The 26,993-nt window shown below is 47.1% G+C and overlaps 1 protein-coding gene across 2 annotated transcripts in view; it reads left to right on the top strand.

Annotated features, from left to right (window-relative positions):
- The window catches only part of LOC147701133 (sialic acid-binding Ig-like lectin 13), a 559,755-nt gene that overhangs the window by 212,698 nt on the left and 320,064 nt on the right, over nt 1-26,993 (top strand). For both annotated transcript variants that reach the window (XM_086929903.1, XM_086929904.1), the window contains exon 3: nt 8,626-9,015. In XM_086929903.1, coding sequence (XP_086786029.1) covers nt 8,626-9,015 — 390 coding nt within the window. The remainder of the gene's footprint in view (nt 1-8,625; nt 9,016-26,993) is intronic.

The following is a 26,993-nucleotide window of genomic DNA, read 5'->3' as shown; positions in this document are numbered from 1 at the left end:
AGAGGTATAGGCACTCCCACCTTGATCTGTAAATCGTTGGAAAATATGCCATCCAATGTACCACTCAGCCCTGCCACTCTAGCGCCAAGAAACCACTGGTGAACGTGCGCTCTACAAGTCCCATTTATCATATCATATCATATCATATCATGTGTATTGCCTGTCTGGCTCTGGAGTGACAGGGGCTGGTGAGGTGTGTGTGGCTCCAGGGAGGGCAGGGTGAGTCAGCGCTAGGCTAATTAGGAAGATCTGCATTTGGAGTAGTGAGAGTAGTAGTCCCCTGACCCTGAATAGATCTGTGTCTGGCTGGGTAAATGATGGCTATGCCCCCCTTGTGGTGGTCTGATGACCACGCCCCCACCTGACAATAGGAAAAAGGAGCCCTGCAAACAGAGTGCTCTAAACCCCCCCCACCCAGAAACAGTTCAGGCTGGTCCCACCTCCAAGCCCTGTGCCAAGGGCAGAACATAGGGGAATGGGGTATATATGCTATGGCTGTGACCCCATGAAAAGATGCTTCCTGGGAACCTGTTGGAGCTGTGCTGCTGATGGGTGCTGGGGGTGGGGGGGCGGCCACAAGGGTGCACTTCCCTGCTGGAGGGTCTTGTGAGCTGGCCTACCGGGGCCCAGCTCTGCCTGTGTGATTTTTGGGTTGAAAACTCCCTTCTGAGGGTCCTGAACCAGGACTGACGCTCTCTCTGGGAGTATTTGAGAGCACTGGGGAGTGCAGTCCCTTTCCCCTACAACCGAGCTGAGGCGCTGTGGCGAGCGCCTCTGCTGATTGCGGTACCCTGGAAGGGTTCATAAGCCTGATGTGGGCTTGAGGACAGGGTCAGAGCGAGGAGCTGCACTGCTCTCTGGAGATCGACGGAGAGCTCGCTCCATATGTCTCCGTAGCCAATTGTGGGCAGGAAGTCAGGCGGCGACTTTGCCTGACTATGGGCAGGCCTATTTAGCAAGAATCCGAACAGAAGTTGCACCGAGTGGAGAGGAGGCACAGTGACCTCATAAGCAAGGTCAGGACATTGTGCCCCCTCCAGGAAGAGGACTGAGCCCAGAAGGAGAGTGGGATCCTACCCCGCATTTCGAGTGCCCAGGGGAAAGTGCCTCTGTGAACGTGCGGCGGCTAGGGGCAGCGTGCTGCCAAAACCAGACAATCAGGCAAGACGAGCCTGACTGGGGGTGGGACCTCAGGTTCCCGGGAAGAAAGTTCCACCAGTGCAGAAGCCAGGCTGAAGGCGCATAGCAGGATAGACGCTGCAGAGCCAACTTTCCGGTTTGAGCAAACCCAAGCTGCAGAGCCAAGAGGTGACCCAGAGGGACTGTGGGACCAATGGCGAGAGACAGCCTCAGTGAGTGGGGTTTAAGCCTTCAAGCTTTTTGGGACCAATTGCAGACCAGCTGCAGCAAGAAGGCCCTTTTCCCTTTCCAGAGTCCCAGAGTGGGGCTCTCCAGTCATCGTGGCGCCAATGCCAATTTCTTCTCTGCTGACCCGCCAGTTGGCAGGCAGCTGCATCGTGGGGCGATTGTGTTTCTAGAGTCCCGGGGTGGGACTCAGGAGGCACAGTTGGTGCCAGTGATAGTTTTCACAGCTACACCGCAGAAGCGCGTGCATCTGCAACACAGTGCATTTTGTTGGCTTGATGAGAAAGGGGTGAGACGTACCCCGCGGCACTAGCGCATTGCGCAGATTAGTTTGCTGCATTGGCAGCCATGGGGCAAGTGGAAGTCCCCAGTTATGCCCTGACATTTGGGACAGAGGGCATTTAAGCCCCAGGTAAAGTCCAGTTGGCCAGGGGGTCATTTTGGTGACGTGGGTAGGGTGTAAGGCTCTACAAGGATTGCGTAATGTGTTTATGCCTAATCTGATTGTTGCAAAATGTGATTTATGCACCATGACTATTGCATAATGATTTTATGCTTGTGATGCCTATGGCATAATGTGTTTATGCCAACAGAGATTGCATAATGTGTTTATGCTTATGATGGTTATGCATAATGTGTCTCATGCCTAATGTGATGCAGACATAATGTGTTTATATTGCAGGTGATATTGCTAAGTACAGTATTGTACCAGTAGTTACTGGTTGTGTTTTACAATTGCTACAATTGCTTTCTAAAGGTTCTGACAGTGGTCAAATTGGCCCTGTCATGTGTATATAATCCCCTCTGCATATTGCCAAGTGCCAGTTGGCACAGTGTATATCTGTGGTTATGATCTAATGTGTTTTGGATAATACAAAGGCTATTTTTATATAACCTTGTTTGGAGTTTTTTTGTGGTGTGCCTAGTGTGATGCGGCTGTGTGTGTGTTGCACAAATGCCTTACACATTGCTTCTGGGATAAGCCTGACTGCTCATGCCAAGCTACCAAGGTGGTGAGCAGGGGTTATCTTCAGCGTGTAACTCCCTTGCCCTGAGTAGAATGGTTGTTTCTGCCTGGCTTAGGCGCATGCCCTGGCCAACCAGAAATCACATTCCTAACACTTGCCCATTACCGAATTGACCATAACTTGACTGATAGACACACCACCAGGTCCAGCTGGATGCGCTGTAGCGCCCGGTGGTCCCACCTGGACGTTGCGTGTCACATATTGTATAATAGGTCTATGCAGGCATAAGACGTGTGCAAGACAGGAATGTACCCAATTTAAAGAGTTGAATAACGTGGGTGTGGGGTATACACAGACAAAACAGGCCAAGTGGCCCCATCAATTGATAAAGGACCTAAACAGACCAGTGATACTGGGTGAGGAAAGGCGCCATTAAACCAAATATGGTGTTGCCAAGCTGTAAGAAGAACTCCAAGAGCTCTATAAGGCTGATAATTATGAGGTAGGACCGTGGCGGTGTATGTATGAAACAGACCATCCGTTCTATCCACCGCAGGAAAGGCGACTCAAGAATACACCCCTTCGAAGTGGTAAGTTGGGTTTGCTTCCACCAGGAATATGAGCTCTGCACCCTCATTAGGCACTCCATATCGAGCAAGATATGTCTGGAAGTCTGCGTGGCTCTGAAGCAGAATATCAACCGCCATTACAAAAAACAAAGAGTAACAACCTAAAAGGTGGCAGCGCAATAAAGGGTTAAAACTATAGAGAGAAACCTTTTCAAAACTTCAAGCTTGAAAGAACCTATATATGTGCATCTTGTATCAAAGGAAAAAAACAATAAAAATATATTTGAAAAAAAACAAAAAACAACAACAAAAAAACATCAATATAGGAGGTTACACTGTCACAGCTGTTTGCGGAAACAGAAGTGAGTGGATTGTGGACAAGCACAAGCACTACTCAACCGTCTTGCAGATAAGAACCAGACCAAACGTTGGCTGTGCCATGTTGCGTGGATTCTCTACATATACAGAACTATACGCAGGAAACTAGGACCTCAGTAGATAGTGGTGTACCATCCTATCACCTCAGTGCCTAAAATCCCAAAACCTACAAGCAATAGTGTCTCATTTGTTCTCCGACTAACAGCGAAGCTACCAATGATTAGACAACCCAGAACACAACACTCCCGACTCTCTCAGGAACCGCGGGAGCAAGACAACTCTTTCGCTCACTCACTCATACTTGTCCACAATAAGAGTATTCAGAGTAAAACATTTTATTTTAACTAACGCGCTCTATTGTACAGTGCATGTGCCATTACTAACAGCAAAATGCATAAAAACAATATTGTAAGCATTGTCACAATTCCATAGAATACAAACTTGGATATCATTTGATAAAAATAGTAGAAAAGGGCTACAGTGCCTCACCACCCTCCTAGTGCTAAGATAGTTTATTATGGAAAAGAAGACCTCTGGACTTTATCAGTAGACCCCATACCTCAAGGCCTAGATGAAACGTTTACATCTCAGGACAAGCACAGCTCTTCTTTCTGGAAAGGTCTCTCTCCAAGTGTGTGAACAACATGCTTTGCTTGCAATTTTAAAGCACATGACTTTCAGAAGGTTAACTGGGTGTCATGTTATGTCTAGGTGCAAAGGCACTGACCAGAACAGAATAACACATGTGAAAAGGGCACAAACAAAGTCTTGCAAAATAAAGGCATGTAGTGTTGTGAGGCCGGGTCTTGTGGCTCAGTGGACTATTGCATCCATTGCAGGGGCCTGTGTTCGACCTTACTGTCACAGGTTCAAATCCCGGCAGGGTCCACTCAGCCTTTCATCCTTCTGAGGTCGATAAAATGAGTACCATTGAGTTGGGTAACAATAAACATCTGTTATTCAGCGCCAAGACACCTACGGGTAATCGTGGGCATTACAAATACATCTGTTATGTCATAGCAGCCTCATCGCAGCGAAGCTCATGCTAACTTAGAACTGTCGACAATGAATCCACCATCCACACTACACTCCCTTTATGATCCACTTCTACCTTTCAACCATGAATGACCCTTGAATACTGTTCCTTCCAGCAAAAAGACCTGCATCCTACACTAAATAAACTACTGTATCCTCACGTACTGTGTAGGAAGCTGGCTCTGTGTATATACTATACCCAAATAAGAAATATTGTGCACAGAGTCCAGTGAGTCCCCAGAGGTATAGCAGAGGCTAAATTAGGTAAGTAGTAACAGCTCTCTTTGTGGTAGCATGGGCGAGCAGTTAGTCTTATCCAAGGGGTGTGTTAAGCATTTATTGTATTCACTCAATCAAGACTGATCGCACACACTCAGAGACTGAATCCAGAGCAATTAGGTAAGTATTAAAAAGGCATACTAAAGTTTTATTTTTATAACCAAGCTGGACTTTCCACAGGTAAGTAAAATATACCCTCAAATGCAAGACTTTACAAGGAAATGCAGTTGTGGGTAAATTTGCAATCGGTACAGGTTGGTATTAGTTCAAAAAGCATTTTAAATTATACAGTAATTACTTTTGAAATACTTTTGGATTACTTTTAGATTACATTGACTACTCAGGGTGATATACGTAGATGCCCCCCAGGGATCTCACAATACACAGTAAGTAAGACTTTTAAGGAATTGCAGTGTAGTTACTTTTTCTTCAACACAGAACATTTTAGGAACAAAAATGCATAGCAAAATGGTTATCGGGTTCACAGGTAAGTAAATGATTACGAGTGGGAGTTGTAGGTGTTAGGACCAAGGTTCCCCAAGGTCTAGGTAGGCAATCAAATTTGCCCACCAGCGGCACTAGGGCGGCCGGATGCAGAGTGCAGCGGCCCAATGTTAGCCAATGGGGCTATGGGGGCCTTCGGTCAGGGACTGCTTAGGAGCAGGCCACTCAGCTGTGGGAGCAAAGCTCCTGGGTTAGATATCAGCACTGCAGGGGCCAGCACTCAGCAGAGAAGTTACACCACGAGCGTCACAGGAGCGGTTGGGTGCTGTGTGCCAAGGCGACTTTGGGGGATGTGTGGTTTTCAATGAGGATCTCCTACTCTGTCAAGATGCTGTAGGCTCGGGCAGGGTGGCCTCTTTGAGGTAACCCCTGGCTTGAGAGGTAAGTTTTGTTCTTGGGAGATGACGATACACCATCAGCAGGGCCACCCAAAGTCGTGGGGCATCGGGTGCAGGGGTGTCCTTTGACGTTGGGTTATTCTTACTAGCTCCGGTGGCGGATGGGGGTCACTTCTGGTTGAGAATGTAGGCATCAGCTTGATGCTTGAGGAAGTTGATGATCACCAGATCCCAAGTAAGGATCACAGGAGAGCCTCCTTGTGTTGTTGGGCCACTCGACCTAGGGGAGTGGGTGTCGGGTACAGGCTGGTTCCAGAATCGCAAAGCCGCCTGCATCCACATTCTGTGAATGAGTCTTTGCTTGAGCAAATACAGTGATAATGGGAGACAAAGTCTGTGAAGTGAGAGCAGGGCAGGTCTTCCAGGCTCTGGGGAACTACTGGACACACAGGTTTCTTTGCAGTAGGCAAGTCGGTAGGTGTTCTCTTCTCCCTGGGCAGCATGGCTCTTTGGTCTCTGAGAGTGGCACAATAGGTGCTGTAGCCCTTAGAGGCCATCTATGGTCACAAGGACCCATGGTACCTTTTGCAAGGGGCTTACCTGTGGCCAGAGGTTTGTGCAATTGTTGGTACAAAGGTACAGCTTTGGTGAAGAACACAGGGCCTGGGACCCTGATTGTCAGGGACCTAGGGCACACCAAGTCAAAAGTGCATCATGTGTCAGGCAGAAAGTGCCGGGGGGGTAACCATGTAAAAAGGGGCAAGTTCCTACAGCGGGCCAACAAACCTTGCTCTCTGCTCCATAACCACAACAACATTTTCCATACTGCCTGTGACTCCTGGCATCATTAATGGGGCAACTATGGGTGTACTCGACCCTGATCCTGTCATGAACCTCCGACCCCCCTCTGCCCTTCTGCCTAACCATGTGTCCACCGATTACCTGCTGATCACTCTCAGCCCACATCCCTCGCCTGGGATCCCCCTCCTCCTCCACTCCCTGTGACACATCCAGGGAATGCCTCTGCAGGCTTGATAAATCTAGCGGCAGGCAATGGGAATCAATCAATCAAATAATTTGTAGAGCACTCTACACACCCGCAAGGGTTCCAATGTGCTGAGGGAGGCGAGGGGGAGTCTGTTGCTACTGGTCGAACAGCCAGGTCTTGAGTTGTCTCCTGAAGGTTAGAAGGTCTTCGGTTTGTCGTATTATTATTATTATTATTTAATTTTATAGAGCGCGTAGTCACCCGTAAGTATCCCAGCGCTAAAAGGTAGGATAAGGGGGAGGGTGTTCAAGGTCTTGGCGGCGCGCTGGGAGAAGGATCGGCCTCCGGCTGTGGTTCTACGGATGCGTGGGACGGTAGCCAGGGAGAGGTCTGTGGAGCGAAGTTTCTGTTGGGTACGTAGAAGGAGAGTCAACTTTTGAGGTAGGCTGGGCCGGTCTTGTGGAGTGCCTTGTGTGCGTGGATCATGAGCTTGAAGGAGATTCTTTTGTTGACAGAAAGCCAGTGCAGGTTCCTCAGGTGGGGGGTGATGTGGTCGCGGCACGGGATGTAGAGGATCAGGCGTGCAGAGGCATTCTGGATTCTTTGCAGTTTGTTAATGAGCTTGGTCGGGGTGCCGGCGTAGAGGGCGTTTCCGTAGTCGAGTCTGCTGCTGACTAGGGCCTTGGTGACTGTTTTCCTTGTGTAGATCTTGCGGAGCATATGGGGGGTGTTGAAATAGGCGGAGGAGACAGCGCTGACTTGTTGGTCATGGTGAGTTTCGAGTTGAGGATGACTCCCAGGTTGCATGCGTGGTTGGTGGATGTGGGTGGGTGTCCCTAGTGATGCGGGCCACCAGGAGTCGTCCCATGCTGAGGGGTTGGGCCCGAGGATGATGATCTCCGGCTTGCCTGTGTGCAGCTTAAGGCAGCTATCCTCCATCCATTCGGCGACCGTCTTCATTCCTTGGTGGAGGTTGAATTTGGTGGTGAGGGTGTCCATGGTGAGGGAGAGGATCAGTTGCGTGTCATCGGCGTAGGAGATTATGTTGAGGTTGTGATGTCGGGCGATGCGTGCGACGGGTGCCATGTAGACGTTGAACAGTGTCGGGCTGAGGGAGGTTCCCTGTGGGACGCCGCAGATGATCTTGGAGGCTTCGGGTCAGAACGGGGGGAGGCAATCCCTGAGCACCTCAGGCTACCTGTTTCCTGTTCCCTCAGAGCGCAGGGTGGTAGGGTATCGTGGCCCATGACGGCCCATCCACCATGCTGCCCGAATCCACAATATCTCTCACTCCATTCCAATGGTATTTTTAGGCTGGTGAGGAACAAGCCATGGCAGCCTTTGCCACAACACTCGCTGGCAATCTCTTCTACTGCGCCTCCCTGGGATCACCTGCCTGCTGCAGGGCCCAGTCAGCTAGCAAATCCAGCCTGCCAGCATTTCACAGAACCTCAAGGGCCTTACGCACCTTCTCTTTCAACACCATCATGCAACACCGACGTAACTTTATTTTCTGCCCTGCGTTACATTACTCCTTGTTAAATCGTGCCTGGTCTGTGCTCCCCACCTATCTTGAAAGACCATGGTGCCTCTAAAAGAAAATGTGTCCTTTAGGTACAGATAATGTGGCTGAATTTTACAAATTGTTCTTGTGGGAAGACCCCCAAACTCCATAGAGGAATTACAGCTCACTTGTTAGCTATTTGTTTTTATTTAGTATACTTATAAAGCGCAAGCCTGTCACCCAGAGGGCATCCTGGCGCTTTTTGAATTGGATTCCATGCTCACCACTGATAGACATTACCAGCTGCTACTGTGCGTTGCACCATAGTGCAAGGGTGCCTCGTTGGAGCTAGGCAGCCGAAAAGGCACCAGCATATTGAGGAAGGACAGGAACGTACTGTATTGCTTAAATATGTTGCACTTCATGACCTTTCACTTTGGCGTATAGCAGTGCAGCAAGGTGACCCTACGCCAAAATCCCGTAAATGAGGACTTTAGTTTGTGCTGCATTTTGTCACTCAAAAAACAAAACTTTTAAGAATTGTTTCCCTGATTTTTTTTAAAACATCTTATCAATGTTCACTGTGTCCAGACAGCTGAAAAATACACGAATGTCCATATGGCTTTATGTTTTGTAGCTTTTACCTTTAAACCCTTATTCATCTTTGCTCAAATTCTCTTTCCTCGTGTCTCCGCAGGGGTCCTCTGTGACGATAATTACTACAGATTGTACCTGCCCGAGACGGTGACCGTCACAGTTCAGGAAGGCCTGTGCGTCGTCATTCCCTGCTGGTTCACCATCGAGCCGACGCAGGAGGCAGCAGAGAGCCCCAGCGGATACTGGTTCATTAAAGATGACGACTGGGAGGGCCCGGCCGTGGCTTCAAATGATAGAACCAGAGGGATCCGTGAGGAAGCCAGAGGCCGCTTCAAGCTGGCGGGAGATGTGACGAAGAGGGACTGTTCCCTCAGGATCGATGACGTCAGCACATGGGATACTCGCACATACTACTTCCGATATGAACACAGTAGAAGCACGAGAATTAAATATAATTATTTTACTTATCTGCTGCACGTTACGGTTGTAGGTGAGTCACGTCTGAACTTCTCTCTGGTTGTAAATTGATTTCAGAGTCCAGCCTCGCATACTGGGATGTTATGTCACCTATAGATAGAAGACGGAATTCAGACATATAAAACGTCGAAAATGTTAATTGAATATTTTGTGAATTATGCAAGCCACAGCGAGAGAGAGGCTGATGCTATAATGTACTATCGTTTCTAGGTGAAAATGGAAAGATGAAAGAACATGGCTGGTGATGGTAGACCTTTTCTTTTAAATGCGGAAAGGAAGGCAAACGACTTTTTACTTACGTTATTCCTCACCGAAGAGTATAATTGACGATAGTGCCCAGGATATTGGGCTTGGTCTGTAGGTTAATGACTATACCCATGGATTGTAATAGAGTCACGCATTTCATTACACAAGAGCACATAAAACACGTCTAAAGACTGAAGAAGGCACTGTTTATCGAGGTCAATCAGACACGGGCCGCAGTTTTAAAATGGTAAAAAATTCCATTTGAGTTTTTATTTGCCAATAGCGCCTACCAGGAGGCGGGCACAAACTGCAATAGCTTAGTTTTAAACGAGACAGTTACCATAGTTTCATCTAAGACTTCAGGGCAGATTTACAAGCCCCTTGCGCCACTTTTGTGTCTTTTTTCCCATGTTAGAAACAAGCATTTGCAATGCAATAGGTCTCGCATTTGCACGAGTTTAAGCCATTTGCATTGTAAATAACAGTGCATTTTATTTATGTTTCAAAAACCAAAAGATAAATGAAAGGCATTATCATTTACAATGCCAATAGCTGAAACTCGCGTAAATGCGAGACCTATTGCATTGCAACTGCTTGTTTGTTGTTGATTTCCTAGATATTACCACAAATATTGCCTGCAGCAAACAAATGCTTGCAGTCTCTTAAACCCTGCAAAATACCCGTGCAGCATGCCTTTACAAGTTCGAAACCGGCCTGATTTCCAAAAGTGGGTCACTTATTTAGCTAACTGGTTCCCTAATGGGGGCCACTTTTGTTTTGGTGCCCAGGCCTATTTTTTGTTATAATCTGACCCTGCTTATAGGTCTCCTTGCCTTCCTGTGAATAGTATAGATGGCACTTTCTCTTGAGCTTCTAAGAGGTGCTTTTTCGTAACCAAGGGCTTCAGCAAACCACAGAGCTGAAAGTCAGCGACTGCACCTTCCAGAGTCTGCAGGGGAGCAAGAGCGCCAGCGGCTGCTTGAAGCCAGCTATTGACAACCTCCACATTGTGGTCAATAAAGTCTGACAGTTGAGCCTAGAGAATCCTACTGTGTTACGACCTGATAATACCTAGGTTCTCCCATGAGGATAAAGAGAAACTGATATCCCATTGAAGGAAGATGAATTCTAGAGGTGATTTATGGGTTACCTTCTGGCAAAAAGCTGGGCCCCAACCGCCTGCCAGTAGAATATTTGTATTATTATTATGTGACTTTTTGAAGAGGTGCTCAGATCTTGCACACTTCCAGAAGACCTGCATGATTTTAAAAGCCAAATAAACCCTTGAAGGATTATGCGTCCTATTGGCCCATCTATCTCATTAACATTTAAAAAACAAAATCTTAGCTGAGGTCCTGGCCACCCGCATCCTGGCTGTCATCCTATCATTTGTCCATCAAGAACAAAACTATTTCATGTCGAAGCCATATCTTACCACTCCCTCAAATGACTCCATGTTGTGCTTGACTGTACAAGCCATCTTGGGGGTTAGGGATGGGTCCCAGTGCCTTGGTCCTCATAGACTTTGAGAAGTCCTTTGATTCAGTCCACTGGCCAGTTATGGTACGGGTGCCGGAAAGCATAAACTTTGTCCTGCTATTTGTGAAAAATACCAGAATCCTATATTGTTTGTTCCCCATGGGCTCATGTTAAGGTGAATGAGGATGACAACCTTTTTACCTTCCCTATCAAGCAGGGGTTGAGGCAGGGTGGTCCCTTGTTGCCCCTCCTCTTTTCTCTTGTGATAGAGTCGCTTGTCGAGTGGATTCTTCTTGATGTGTGGTTTAAAGGATTCAACAGGGCAGCTGGGGCGAGTATAGGGTGGTTGGTTACACTGATGGCATGCTCTTGTAAGTGCAGAACCTGAACCACTCTGTCCCCAGCTAATGGAGATGCTACAGGTTTATGCTGGAGCCTCTGGTCTCAGGGTGAACTTTGGAAAAAAGTCTATGTCCTCATCTCCGGCACGCACACTCTCCTTCCTCAACCACAACTGAGCTCTAATGTGCGTCAGACCACTTCAAATATCTCTGCAACCACTTTGCAGGGAACCAGATGAGATACTAGGAACTAAATCCTGACCCTCTCATGGCAGGTGAAGAAGGGTCTGATGACCTGGAGTAAATTTCAGCTGTCTGTCGCCGGTTGTTATGCACTTTTAAAGATGATCTCTCTCCTGCAGCTGCTAGACAGGTTACGAAACTATCCACACAAAATCTTCTTACAGGCGATCAGCAAACGACAATCCTTGGAGTCCTTTCTATATGCGCGAGACACAGCTCAAATGTCCTTCACTAAGTGCTTAATGTCACCCTGCAATGGTGGATTACAAATAGCCAACATCAAATTGTTTTACTGGCCTTCTCAAAGAACCCCTATTTTCAGGTCTCAATGATCCAATTATTCAACTTGAGGACTTAGACAGGTATGGTCTCTGCTCCACTCTATAGGCGGGTAGGATGGGCAGACCATCCCTCTGTCACCCGACACCCTAATCTGTTGCCAACATGCCTTGCGATCAATCTGTCGGGAAGACCTCCGCACCAGCGAGACCCGCCCGACACGGGTCTTGGCTCAAACAGGTTGCGCAATTGTCAGGTTTTAGAGTCTTGTACAGCATGGGTATCTGCGGAATGTAGGGGGGGGAAATATTTGAGGGCGACTATATTTAGATGTTTGTACATTTAGCACCGGGGGCATGAACATTCCACCACCTCTTTTTTCATTCAGACGGAGCCAAAATCTAAAAGATTTACTGGTACACACCAGACCCAGGGATCTGGGGGGAGTGAGGGAGACCAACACACTACCAGGTCTACCAAAACTGATTGGCCACACGAGGTGTGGTTCATGTAGTGTTTGCCATCTCACACATAATTCCAAAACCATTGATCTGGGCCTTCGCACCCCCTGGGAACAGAGAACTCATACCAACTGTAATTCCAAGGGGGTTATATACCTGATCACATGCCCTTGTCATTTAATGCATGTGGGGATGACAAGTAGGAAGGTACGTGTGAGAATCACTGAACATCGCAGCAGCATCAGATGCGGGAAGACCAATACCCGACTCACAGCCCGCTTCCAGGAAAAAGGACATGGTATAGATGATCTGGAGTGGACTGTTATAGAAAAAATTCAACTAGGGAGATACCAAGCAGATGATCAGAACCTACTACTCCGGAGGGAGCAAAGATGGGTGTACCGACTGAGGAGTCATCTGGTAGGATTGAATGATGACATCCCCTGGCAGGCGCTGAGTAGGCAATAGCTCCGTTTTCAGTGATGAAGCTACTGCTGCCCCTACATACTCATTAGCCAGTTCCAGCATTAGGGTCTGGCCTTAGAACTATATGGGTCTAGATACCATACAAAACCCACATAGGATGCTTAGAATATATTCAAACACACAATATAACTGATACCAGCATCTGCCTAGAAACCGTAGTTGAGCTATGAATGAAGGAGAGGGATGTCCTAACCTACCCATATGGAGGGAGATTGGCTTTTCTACTGTGAGCATTTTTTCTTGTTGGCACTCCAGTATAGGCATACTCGTGCGTAGAAGATCTGATGCATGGGACTCCACTGAGGGGGAATTCTCGATCTATCATGAGCGTTTCCCCTCCTTATTTTTACATCTCAGGGAGGGATATAGGATATAAGGTGCACTTTAACTATCCATGCACACAACAATTAATAACAAAGGGAAGCTGCCATAGGGGAAATCAACCTCTAATATCAGTTATTGTCCCGGTTACATTTTTGATTCCCTTTGATCTTCCAAAACAGCGATTTTGTAGTTTCCGAAACAGTTCTTTCCTTTTATTAACTCACTTGATTTTGAATAATGGGGAATATTAGTAAATAACACCGAACTATTTTAAATAACCACGCCACATCATTAGGAACGGTATACGTTTCATAGCAGGCTCGAACTCTGCACATGGTGTGGGATGGGTTCATGAAACTACATTTCCCATAGTCCTGGGGATACACGCGGGAGACGCGATGACGTCCTCAGACGGGGTCACGTGGGACGCGAATGCCTCTCACAACATTAAGAAGCCGGGGGCACCATGGCGTACTCCATCTGCGCGGTGCCACGGGTCGTGCTAGAATCAAGCCAGGACAAGCCTTCGGAACGGTATTGTGGGGTCCTGCTTTTATGAGGGGGGAACGCTTCTGGCATATGCGGTTTTTCACCTGTAAACGAGGGCTGTCTGAGCGGACCATTACGAGGGAGGATCGCTTCTGGCATAAGCGGTTTTTTCCACTTGATAACAAGGACAATCAGAACGGACTAGAACACTAGAGTGTTCGGATGTACATGAGGTGTTTATATCTTTCACCTTACTTTTCCCTCATCATTTACTTTCAGATTGTGTTCTCTGGCGTCCTGTACACCGGACACCAGTACGGGTATATTTAATACATAAGCTTGGTAAGTGAAACGTCTGTTTATAGCATCTATAGTGGGGGAATTGTAACAGTTTCAATTGGATACTGGTGGTTTAGAATGGCTTTTGAGCTGTTCGCAGTGTGACTAGGTACTCGGTACTGGTGTCTGCACAAAGGCAGAGAAATGGTCTAGTAGAAGGTATGCATGCCTTATATACTTTAGACTACATAGGGACTTTTAATTTTCTTGTGAAAGTAGCCTATGCACGACACTGCATTTGGGGCTTTCAAAACAACACTAGACACACCGCTTAGTGGCCCAAAACATTGTACAATACTGAAAGTTTGAATGGGTGGATATACACAAGGGTTCCTATCCGCCCTTTCTGTACTTCTTTCTTTGCCACAGTGATTGTTTTCCCGCACTTAAGGGGACACTCTCCATACATTACACAGGATTGGTATGGATTAATTGGACCTACCTCCCTGTTGGGGCAATAATTTCCCTCCGGAATACGGGGGAAACCTGAGAGAAACCGAATGCGACGGTCCTGACGAAGACCGGAGTGACCATACAGGCACATCAAGAGCGAAACATGTTGACTCTGGCAGTGGTAGGAGGGAAGCCTTGAGGTTCCTAATTATCTCCTGAAGGCATTTTCCCATCCTCTGTTTACTTATTTTGTAATCCTGGTAGAGGTGCGAAGTAAAGTCTAATAAAGTTTGTATCCTGGTTGACACCTTTAATCAGTTTTAAATCACTCCTCATACTGCACAAATTTCTTTGTCGCACTTTTCGGTTGGAAACACTTGGTGTTTGCACTATCTTCACCTCATTGGTTGTGTTGAGTGTTGTGTTTGTTCAGTTTGTTTGACTATATGTTGTGTTAAGAGAAATTTATTATTTTTCCCCCTCCCTTATGCTCCGTCCTGTGTGGGGTACACCAGGGCGTATTGTAAGCAGGCCCAATGATGAAGCATGTCACATACCTTGGTATGTGAGTGAGGGCAGTTTTTCAAATAGAGTGATTTGCCCTATTGGGGCTGGCTCTACTTCTCACCGTATTAGTATATATGGTGTTATTATTTACTCTTCCCACCCCTTTTGTGTGTACACTATAGGTCTCTGGGGGATCGGGGTGGCAGAGTCTAAACTTATCTTAACCCTCGCCTCTCCTTTGTGACTGTATGTACATTTAGCAGAACATTTCACACTACACAATTTCCAGTTCTACCACCATATTCAATTAACACAGGCCTTTGAAACCCACAGAGATCAGATGGGGTCCTTCACCCAGGTCCGCCTTCTGGAGGCCAGGGTAACAATGGAAGTTTGGATCAAAAGGGAATTTCAATGTTTTACAGGATTCTGAACAACAAGGGCCCGGATCTTCTGAGGCATCTCCAGGAAGGTTGGAAATGGGACCTGGTACCCTGGATGAGGCGGACTGGAATGAGACAAAAAATGGCAAGCCTTAGTCCGACGGTGTACAACTTAAGTACTTTCACAGACTTTACTAGAGCTCCCATAGCTTATGGGAATAAAAAGCAGCCCCTCCATCAACTGCCTTAGGTGCGGGCTAGAGAAAGGGACTTCTCTCTCACACAGAGTGGTTGTGCCCCAAGACCCAGCAATACTGGTAGGAGGCACATAAACTGATAGTGCTGGTGGCAAGTAGGCGCATCAAGTCCAATACTAAAATGGCATTTCTGGGGCTAATGGACAGAAGAGACTCTGTAAAATACTAGTGTGCTGTCGAGGCACCTCACTGACTGCGTGGGCCAGGGGATGGACTACTGCACCAACACGTTAGAATTGATCACAAGGCCCGAGCCTAATTGAAAAACTACTTTGAGACGTGGAGCCAACGGCCCGCACCATTTCCATAGGTCTCCGGCCCATGAGGACTGCATAACCCCTGGAAAACACTAATTGTGACATGGAGATGAAAAGATTCAGTGGACTCCTGTGTAATTGCTGTGCACCTATGGTGTGTGACTGTCCATTTTATATTTGTCAGAGAGCGTCTCGTCGTGGCAGCCTCCACTCTCTAACCCCCCGCCGCTTTTCTGCACTTTCTATTTCCGGACATGACGGCACTACCACGGCCGGCACATGCGGATTTAATCCCGGCTCCCCTGTTGCGCCACACGGTGACTGACAGCTCTGAGCTGCTGCCTGCAGTATCGAGAGAGCAGCCCGGCCCCCCTGCAGACACTGTGAGGAGTCTGAGAGTAGCCTCGCGCCGCACCATTGGCACTCGGGCTCTCTCAGAACAGCAGAGAGAGCCCGGTCACAGGAGCGCCTGGCACAGGTCGAAAATGCGTGACAATGCATTTCAGTGCGGTGATTCGGATCACCGCACTGAAATGCGTGAGCATCACACCTGTTGCGCGACGCTTGGCAGGACTGAAACAGTTGAACAATACCATGAAGCATTTAGAAAACACAGAATTATTTGTCCAAGTTGAAAAGACGACCTTTTAAATTAAGAATGATATTAAAGTCACTGGTGTGCCTATCACTGGAAAATGGACAGGCGTGGGATAGTTCGTAAAAATATGGAGATATACCATAAAAGGCAGTAAATGACTGTACTTATTGTGGATCAAAGAAAATTTGCAGCAGATGAAAGTAATGTGCAGCTGACATCATGTCCACCGAAGATAGACGAGCAAATGAGCTCCATGAGAACTTACCACATGAGCTGAGGAGAAATGTGATTTCCACATCGGAAAGATCGTGGCGAGATCAAGCCTTCAACAACACTTTACTAAATGAACAGGATGATTGGCAGCATCCCACATGAACTAACAGTCTCAGAGCACTGAAAGGAATCTACACTGCCCGCTTCGCAAATTCCAAGATGGAGGCACGCGCAGGGACGCCTGGCCCGGGTGGCTCACAGTGCTACCATGCACCACCAGAACTGAAGAAAACTAGCAGTCCTGAAAGCTTCGAGAACGTGAAGGAGAAACGAAGGCAAAGACACGAAGGTGAGTGTGCACGCGCCCATATTTTAAAATGTCCAGTTGTGGTTGAACTGCCGCTATTGCCACAAAGTTGAAAAACCAAAGAAAAATGCTGTTATATTCAAAGTATTAATATAGTAAAAAAAAAACAAGATAGACCCACAACTCAAAAATGCGACATGCAATGGCTGCATGAGCATGAGGGTGTTGAGTGTGAAATGCAGTCGCATGTCACACGAAAATGGGCAAAGAGTGAACTGCTGCTCCTCACAAAAAAACATAGACTCCCCACTTTTAGCATGAAGGCGATGTAACAGTTTCAGAAAGTGCTCATTTCTTGAAAATGCCGAAAATTTAACTCTACAAACACAACTGGAACTGCTTTGGATAGACAGTGACTTGTAAATCACTTGAGGTGCTGCTTGCATTGAAAGGATAAACTTTTACACATGCTGTAGGAACAACTGGCCAAGACTTGAGGTGTAAGGAGACTGTAACAGGCGTAAACATGGGAAGACACACTCCTTCACCAGACAGTGTGTTGGCATGTTGATGGCAGACTGACCACAAAAAACGCAGATGTTGGCAGGCTTACCCTCACAGAAGAAACTGGAACAAGCAGATAAGACAGAAATGTAGATAGGCTCAGCCTGTCTTGAAGATTCAGCACAAGAACAACTTTCTTGAGGAGTGGCTTCTTACCATCATAGAAACCACCGCTGATGACAAGGGTTGTAGATTGTCTTGCTTACCCTCGCCGAGGGCACATCATGGGAACAAACTTGAAATTTGATGAGGGCGACTGGTGCAGAGGTCACTGGTGGGGCTGATGTGACAGTTGGTTCACAGCAGTGCAGATAGCTTGAGATTCCCAGACACTTCCACTAGACCTTGAGAGGTAGAAATTGCAGGTTCTTTCTTTAAATCGTTGCCATAAAAATGTAGTAACTCAGCCCTTGTCCAACTGTGTGTTCCCACTCCCAACATTCCATCTTACATGACTCAGGCAGGGTTCCACTGGCACAGCATAAATAATACCAACACAGGATACTAGAGTAAGCACCCTGGTTCCGAAGTGAGTAGGGTTTCCTTGTTTTTCCTTGCAACTTTGTGTATCCAGCAGGACTGAGTTGAGAGACTGAATGTCCTTGGGGTAGGCGATCTGCAAGTATAGTTGGTATTTGTCCGCATACACGTGATAGTTAACACTGGATGCTTTCAGAATTTCTGTCAGGGGCTCCATGAACAAAATAAAGAGCGTGGGAGAGAGTGCAGAGCCTTGGGAAACCCCCAGAGTGACAAGAGCAGGATAGGACAGAGATTGGTTCAACTTGAAGCTTTGGGATCTGTTCTGAAGAAACCAAGAGAACCAGTTTAGTACAGGCCCAGACTAAGCATGAGCGAATTTTGCGGATCTCGCGTTCGCGAATTTTGCGGATTTTGCGGATTTGCGGATTCGCAATCCGCGAATTCCCGCGAATTTGCGGATTTTTTTTTTTTGTGTTCGCCCGTGTTTCTGCCAGTTCGCGAGGGTTTTGTACACTTTCGCAAATTGCGAACTTACCTGTCGGGTCGCAAGTTTCGCAAACTTGTTGTTTCTACGTGTCCAGCCTGTTTGGGACACTCTTCTTCATCACTGCCACTCTCTGTCACCACTGCCACTCTCTGACTACTCATGCCACCCTCTGGCCCACCCATGCCACCCTCTGTTTCATCACCACACCCTCTGGTTGTCCAGTGTACATTATTTTCGGCAAAGCAAAGCACACCTTCCCTGCCTCAAGTGACCTGAATTAATTTGGGGCTGATTAATGTGTCACAGAATATTTTTTTAGCTGGCACCTGCTTCCTTAGTGCGCCCTGATTAGTGATCTTTTGCACTTGCTAAGTGCTTTCATTGTTGCAAAATTAGTTACAACACCTGCCCTGCCCCAACTGACAATAATGAATTAGGGGCTGATTAATGGATTTTAACTTCCAGCCTGGCTCCTGCTTGTCTCCCTTAGCTGTAATTCAGGACCTTTGTGGCATATGTGTAACTATTCTGAGGTTCAGAGCAGGGTCACATAATAGTTTCAACTGGCAACTGAACTCTGGAGGGGCCCCTCAGGAAGCACTACAGGAAATGGCTACTAATGATGAGCCTGAACTTTTGAACCTGGTAAGTAGTTACTTTCAGTTTTGCTAAAATCGTATTTCTGCAATTTTGCACTTATTCGCGGGGCGCGAACTCACGCGAACTCACGCGAACAGTGCGAGCAGTGCGAGCAAAATCCGCTGCTCGCGGATTTGCGGATTTTGCGGGAGATTCGCAAATCTCGCGGATTGCGGATTTCCCGAAAATCCGCAAAATCCGGGAGCGGAACGGATTTTCCGCCCATGCCTAGCCCAGACAGCCCCATTCTGTGTTCCAGGAGGTCAATTAGGTTATCGTGTTTGACAGTATCGAAAGCTGATGAAAGGTCAAGAAGGATCAATAGGCACGACTCATTATGGTCCAACATTCTTAGCGCATTGATAACAATGTGCTTTAGCGCAGACTCTCTACTATGGCCCTGGTAGAAACCAGATTGGCTTTGGTCCAGGAGTTGGAAATGGTTGATGTGGTTACAGAGTTGGGCGAGCACACATTTCTCCAGGAGCTTTGCCAAGGTAAGGATATTAAAAACTGGGTGAAAGTTATGCTTGTCCGTAGGATCCGCAGTTGGTTTCTTTAGAATCGGAGTAACTTGACCGAAAATAAGAAAATCAATTCGAGTGAACACTCAAATTGAATTTCTTATTTCCAACGCAGCACTTTTCTTCCAACTTCCAACTTTTCTTCTTTTTTGTCAAAATTTTCTTGGGGCGGGGGGGGTAACCACCCTAAACACGCTCGCTACGGTGCTGTATGCAACTCACTTTGCGCCTCACCACTTTCAAATGTCACCCACCGCCCCTGGTGAAGGGCATCATTTTGAGTTACGTCACGTGCGACCTCTCCACAGGGTCCTAAAAAGAGCCATTGAAAGGATGAGCCTAGAGACCCAACAGAAAAGGATACTAAGCCACTGTAGGTAAAGAGCATCTGAACTAAGCATGGGTGAATTTTGCAAATTCGCGATCCGCGAATTTGCAAATTCGCAATCCGCAAAATTCGCGAATTCGTGCAAATTTGCGGATTTTTGTATTTTTGCGTGTTCTCAGGTGTTCGCGCGGCGCTTTGCGTGTTCGCGGGTCTTCGCGGGGCGCTTTGCGTGTTCGTGGGTTTTCTTTTTTGCCTGGTTAATCACCGCCACCCTCTCGTTTTTTATGCCCTTCTGCCCTCTGTACCACTTGCTTCTGTGCCCTTCGGCCCTCTGCCCCACTCATTTTTTGTCCCCTTCTACCCTCTGTTCCACTTTGGTGCACTTCTGCCCTCAGCCCCACTTAGAATGGTGCCGGCAAGCTGCCAGCGCCATTCTAAAATAGCTACAAAGAGCTTCAACAGGAAGCACTAATAGATAAAGTAAAGCAGGTGCTCTAGTTGAAGGTCAAATTAAGTTACACGATCATTAATCACCCCAAGTTTAAGGTGATTAAAGATTGTGTAACTGAATTTGAGCTCGAGCACCTGCTTTACTTTATCTATTAGAGCTTCCTGTTGAAGCTGACTTTCGTAACTATTTTGAATGGCTCTGGCAGCTTGCCGGCGCCATTCTAAAAGAGTTACAAAAGTCAGCTTGAACTTTTGACCCAATCCGTTCCGCTCGCGTAGTTTGCGGGAAATTCGTGAATCTCGCGGATTGCGAATTTACAGAAAATCCGCAAAATCCGCGAGCGGAACGGATTTTCCGCCCATGCTTAATCCGAACTCCCCCCTGTCAGCTGCACGTCTCCCTCTTCCACAGCAGCGGCATTAGTCCCCTTCTGTGAGACATCGCTGCATGCATGTGTCATTCTCATGGGCTTTATAACACCATGTTCCGATTCATTGTGCCTTTACCTCTTCTCTCCCTCCCTCCGACCGCCCTCCCTGCACCAAAAATCAAAGCCCACCTCCTTGTGGTATTTTTAGCTATGCCGAAGGTACACGCTGTACTCGCTGTCCCACGCAGCGGATAGCGCAGCACCGGCAAAATGCACCGACCCTTCCCCACCCTCCCCATAAACCCCGCTTCCCTCTGTCCCTTTCCCGGGTAATAGGGCCGGTGACCCAAAACACGGAGGGTGCCTTTGTTCACTGCAAAAATAGATGGGGCGAAGAATTCACACAAAAAAACATAAAAACCGAAAGCGTTAAAGGGCCGATTTAGAAAGCACCTCTGCAGTCGCGGCGCCAGCGACATATGCAGAGGCCATTTGTGAATCGGTCCCGTATGTTTTTTACACTGCCTATATTTTGCTTTTGTATATAAACATTTTCCATGCGCACCTCTACCAGGCAGATTCCAGTCAGGTTTTGCTGCACAGCAGGATGCCCCACACCCTCTCTGAAAGTACAAACATGGTAGGGGGTCTTTCAGGAGTGAACCCTCCCCGGGCTAGTCCAGATAAGCAGCTAGGGTGAATGCATAAACTCGGATGACCCCTGGAAGCGATGCTGGCGGGAGGCCTGCGCGCTGCAGTGTGGCTGATGAAAGTCTGATGTGAATTTTAATGGCATTGACATGATAATATCCCTTTTAACAATGTCATCAACATGCATTCCTAGAGCAAAAATAAAAGGCGATAAAATGGATCCAAATAACTATCGTCTAGTAGCTCTCCTCGATAATGAGGCAAAATGTTTTGCGGGAACAATTTTAGAGGAGATTGTATCTTGGGCAGATTTAAATGAGATCATACCTTTAAACCAGACAGGCTTCTGGAAAAACACTGGAACAGCTACAAATACTCTGGCTATCTCTCTAATGATTGATGCAGCAAAAACAAAAAAACTGCTGCTGCACATGTGCTACATTGATTTTTGCGCGGCGTTTGATAACATCGAGAGAGACAGACACTGGGGGAAACTGGCACAAGGGGGAATACCGCAGGCAACTTTAAGCATGCTGAAGCTTCTTCACTCCGACACTTGGGTGCAGATGAAGTTAGGAGGTGGCACACACCTGTCATCTAAAGTATATACCACCAAAGGACTCAAGCAAGGGTGTGTGCTTGCCCCAACATTGTTCAATCTGTACATGGCGGATCTATCAGGCATTCTAAACACATGTAGCTCCCATTCCCTGAGGTTGGAAGGGAAATTTCTGAGCAATCTTCTGTATGCAGATGACGTCGTGCTATTGAGCCATACCTACATCGGCCTCCAGTATCTACTGAATCAAATACATAGGTATGCCACGGAAAACAAATTAAAAATAAATTTGAGCAAAACACGCACTATGTCGATAAACATAAATAAAAAGTTTCAGAAGTCTTGGATACTGGGTGGCCAAAAAATAGAGTCAGCATCCGACTATAAATATTTGGGAGTCATCTTTGACCGTGACGGATCATTCTCACAGCAAAAGCAGGAAGCAAAAATGAGAAGGTTTTGCATTGCCACCACACTAAAAAATATAGCCGACCAACTGATGGGACCAATTTTGACCCCTTACTTGAAAATCATCCAGGCTAAACTACTACCTTCCATCTGCTATGGCAGCGAGGCACTACGTGGGAGTGACTCAAAGAACCTGGATACAATCCAGACTAAAGCTTACCAAACAATGTTCTCTCTCCCGTCGTACACATCGCCCCCCCAACTCAGGTTGGAATTTGGACTACAAAAACAAGTTCTTGCAAGACAGGGCGCTTATATTATCTACTGCCACAAACTTCGATCTGCCTCTACTAACACTCTAAATTTGCAGTTATGGCAAGATATTCAAAGCAGGGACGTATCTCAGGCAAGATCTTATCTGAAGTCAGCCTTGGGGGCCACTAACCTATTAGCGATTTGGGACATGCAACTTGGCCATAATGCGTTTAAAAAACTGGTTTGGAAAACTGTTAAATTGATTTCATTACTAGAGGACAAAGAGACATTTGCCAAAAGAAATCACGCATGGATGACTTTAAACTCATATAAAGCCCTGACACCTCAACCATATTTCAGTCAGGGCTATTCCAAGACAACAAAATTAAAGTTCTTGAAATACAGACTAGGGGTCCTGCTCACCAAAGAGCATTTACCCCCTTGGCTCAGGAGCAGTAGCCATGATGCCTGCATCTTTTGCAATACTGCAAAGGGCGACATACTCCATATGATTTGTCTCTGCCAAGAGCTCCAGCCAGCCCGCCAACAGCTCTTAAAGGATCAGCTCAAGCAGATCGGAACTCGCACCAGAAGGCAAGCGGTGCTGGCTTGCCTGAACCCTGCAAACACGAAACTGAACTGCAGATATGTAAAGTTCCTTGCTATAATTGAGCAAAATCTGTCAAAAAACACTCCGACCATTTACACAGGAAACACACAGCAGCTAATCGGAATTGAAGGAAATACGCTCTCCTGCCTCTAGAGAAATGCCCCCGAGACTAGATTGGGCTTTTACTGTATGTTCCTTTTAATGATGTTTTATATGAATCAATTTTCTTACGATATTTTAAAACCTTCTTTTAAATTTTTGCACTGGTTTTAATTAACTATGCATAATAAATTACTTACTTACTTACCTAGAGCAAAAATTACTTACAACAAATTGATTTTTGTTTACACTCCACAGAAATTAAAATAATAATTAAACGCTGGTATCACATCAAGGTGAGGCCAATTCTAAGGTACTGTTGCCCCTTTTATTAGGTTTCACCTCGTCGAAAGCTGCGCACCGCGCAGCTTTTCGGCGCAGGCGAAATCTAATGTTAGAACAGTGTGTCCTTCGTTCCGCCTCTCTCTTCCATTGGCTAGCTCCATAAATGGGGACTAGCCATTGGAAGAGAGAACTGTCCGTCATTTCCCAAGGCGATTGGTGGGCGTTCCGCCGATTCTTTCCCTCTCCGCAACGTCATGAAGACGTGGCCACTGTGGGCGTGTACTTTTTTTTTTTTACACCGATGTTTGTGTTCATTGTTCGCCTGTCCCTGTCCCGCTGGCTGTTTCCTGACCACCCTCCTGCTGTCCGGGTGCCCGCCCCCCCTTCCGCTGTCTGTGTGCCCGCCCCCCTCCCACTGTCCGTGTGCCCGTTAACCCCCCTCCCTCTGTCCGTGAGCCTGTTCACCTGCCCCCTCCCGCTGTCCGTGAGCCTGTTACCCCACCCCCTCCCGCTGTCCGTGTGCCCGCCCCGCCTCCCGCTAAATGGAAGTGTGGTGGGAGGGAGACTTACTCTGCGCACCACCCCCACTGAAAGGTACATTTTGGGACCTACCTGTTCTGTAGAGAGAGTTGAGCACGGCGCACAGCTTGCGGTGAGATTAAAGGTTTGTTGAAAAGGTGAAGAAGGTTGATCAATTTAAGGTGCTCCTTACAGGTGAACTTCCGTAAAAAAACTCACAAAAAAATCACCAAAGACATGGACATCTTAGGAAACATCGCAAGGAATCCAACCATTAAGTGCATAAAAGCTGACAAGGGAGGCGCCCTTGTCATTCTGAACACTGAACTATACAACCAACGCACTAGGGAACATGTCATGGACCCTAATGTATATTTACCTCTTGACGGAAACCCGACCAGTGAGTTTAAAAGGGAGCTCCTCCTCATAATTGAGAAAGCCACAACTGATGGAATCATTGATGACAGAACTAAAAGATACCTCACCACAGAGCATCCCCGCAGCCCTTCCATCACCATGCTGCCCAAAATCCACAAAAATTTGACGGACCCCCCGTTCCGTCCGATCGTATCCACCAGAGGTTCAATGCACGAACCGACCGGAAAATTTATCGATCGCTATCTTCAGCCCATGGTCTCGAATTTACCCAGCCACATTAAGGACACCACGGAACTATTGAACAAACTGTCAAATCTACAATTTCTTGACAATGAGAAACTTATTTTGTGTACAGCAGATGTAAGAAGCTTATACACTTCTATCCCCCATGAAGGAGGTATCAACGCCGTGGAACAAGCTTTACTTCAATCAGAAATTGACGATTCCCTGAAACCTTTCATCCTTAAACTAATGATATATACCTTATATCATAGTTATTTCAAATTTGAGGAGAAATGGTACCTGCAATTGTCCGGGATGGCCATGGGCAATTGTGCGGCGCCGACCTACGCCAACCTGTACATGGGAAATTTCGAACACAACCACATCTATCAGACCAACACCTGGATGGATAACCTTAAACTGTATGTTCGTTACATTGACGATTTGCTTTTCATTTGGAAGAACACTGAAGAGAGCTTGGAATTGGCTCTTACTGAACTCAATTCCAAGGATGATCGAATTGACTTTACCTGGAATCTCAACCATCATGAAATTGCGTTTTTGGACGTGCTCATTAAAATAACCCCTCAGGGAATACAGACAGACCTCTTTCGGAAGAGCACTGACCGCAACAATGCTTTGCTCTTTAGAAGCTTTCATCAAAACTCCTTAAAGAGACACCTACCCTACAGCCAGATGTTAAGAGTCACCAGGATCGTGTCTGACCCCGACATCAGAACAAACCAAGTCTTATCCATGGCATCTAGATTCCGAGAGAGAGGTTACCCAGAAATAATCCTTAAGGAAGCCATTGATCGAACTTCAACAATCCCTCGTACGGAAGCTTTGCAGAATAAACCGAAAACCGAAAATGAGAGAATGGTATTGGTCTCGAGGTACTCCACCTCTAGTAATAAATACAAAAGGATTATTCTAAAACACTGGCGTATACTTTCTTCCGAACCAGACTTTGGTGAACTATTCAAAGATCCCCCCATTTTTGCTTACACCAGACCAATGAACTTTAAAGAGATCCTCTCAAGAAGTGCCACTGAACCTACCGCAACACATCACACTGGCACAAGAACGTGCCACCACTGCAGCAACTGCAATAATGTGATCAAAGGGAACACTGTCAGTCACCCAATGAGAGGGTTCAATATCAAGCTCAATGTTGACGCCACATGCGATTCCGCTAATTTGATCTATCTCCTAAAGTGCCCATTTGGTAAAACCTATGTGGGAAAAACCAGTCGGAAAATCAAGACAAGACTTAACGAACACAAGTCTAATATCAGAACTAAAAACACCAAATCCAACATCGCCATCCACTTTAATGAAGCCAACTACAACGTGGCACAGCTCAAATACCTGGTGTTGGAGATTGTCCCCAAGATTGAAGGGAGAGACAACAACAAAACCCTTCTACAAAGAGAAACATCATGGATGTACAGATTGCAATCCCAGAAACCTTTCGGTCTTAATGACCGCACAGAACTAAGCTGTTACTTATAAATGCCCTGCTGGGCACACCTTGATGCACCTCATCCTGTTTTGCACAGGGATGCGCTTACACCCCAGTAGCGCACTCAACCCCATAAACCTACCTGTTCTGTGCCACGCTCCCAATGGCCGGGAGACACTCCTCCCCCACTCTGCAGTCAAAAGATATAGGGGGGTCGAGAAACTAGTATTTTTTTTTAGAAGTTTTGTTTTTGCTTAAATCATTAAGCATCCCCCATCCGTCAGAATGGGTCGGCGCCTAATTAAGAGGGGTTTGTTAGACAGGCTGGGGGGGGGGGTGTATTCATCTATTTAACGTCAGCTGCTAATGACCTCTGAGAAGAAACAACAGTGGGAGTGGAGAGGGCCTGAGAGCGGAGGGAGGGGAGAGAGCAGTTTATACTAATAGCCCCCCCTGAACAAAAAAAAAAATAAGGTGCGCCAGGGAAAGTTGGCTTCAGCAAAGCTGGGGGGGGGGCGTGAAGGGGGCGCAGCAGACACACTTGGTTTGGTTTTATGTGAAGATGTAGAGTGGGGGGCATGGCCAGCAGAGGAGGGGCAGAGTTTCACAGAGCTCCGAATAGGCCCCACGGTCTCTCCTGCCTCTGCCCAGTCCAGGTACCACTGCCCTGCCTGCTACAGCAGACCTCTCACTTCCAGCCTGATTGGGGCTCAGTATCTAGCCGCTCTGTCCCTACTCAGCCCCCCTCAGCCGTGCTCCTAAATCAGCCTCACTTAACGGCCCGCAGACGACCCAGCACCCGCACTGTCCCAATACTTCCCGCACTGTCCCACCACTGACCCAGCCCTCCTCACTGCCCTGTTCAAAACTCAGGTCCCGCACTGCCCTGCTTCAGGCTCAGCCCCCACACCCCCTGTCTACACGCTGAGCCAAATCATTTACCCGGTTTATCACATTTACATGGGACCCAGCCACCGTCCTCTCTGCCCCCCTTGATTATGCAAGCGCCCATTAACTGTCCTGCTCTGTGTTCACCCTCACTGTCCGGATACAACCCGAGTGCCCCTCAGTTACTCACTGTAGCTTTGCCCC

The sequence above is a fragment of the Lissotriton vulgaris genome, chromosome 7 (assembly GCF_964263255.1).
Source record: "Lissotriton vulgaris chromosome 7, aLisVul1.2, whole genome shotgun sequence".
In the NCBI taxonomy this organism is placed as follows: domain Eukaryota; kingdom Metazoa; phylum Chordata; class Amphibia; order Caudata; family Salamandridae; genus Lissotriton; species Lissotriton vulgaris.
This window is presented reverse-complemented; position numbering and strand designations above follow the sequence as displayed.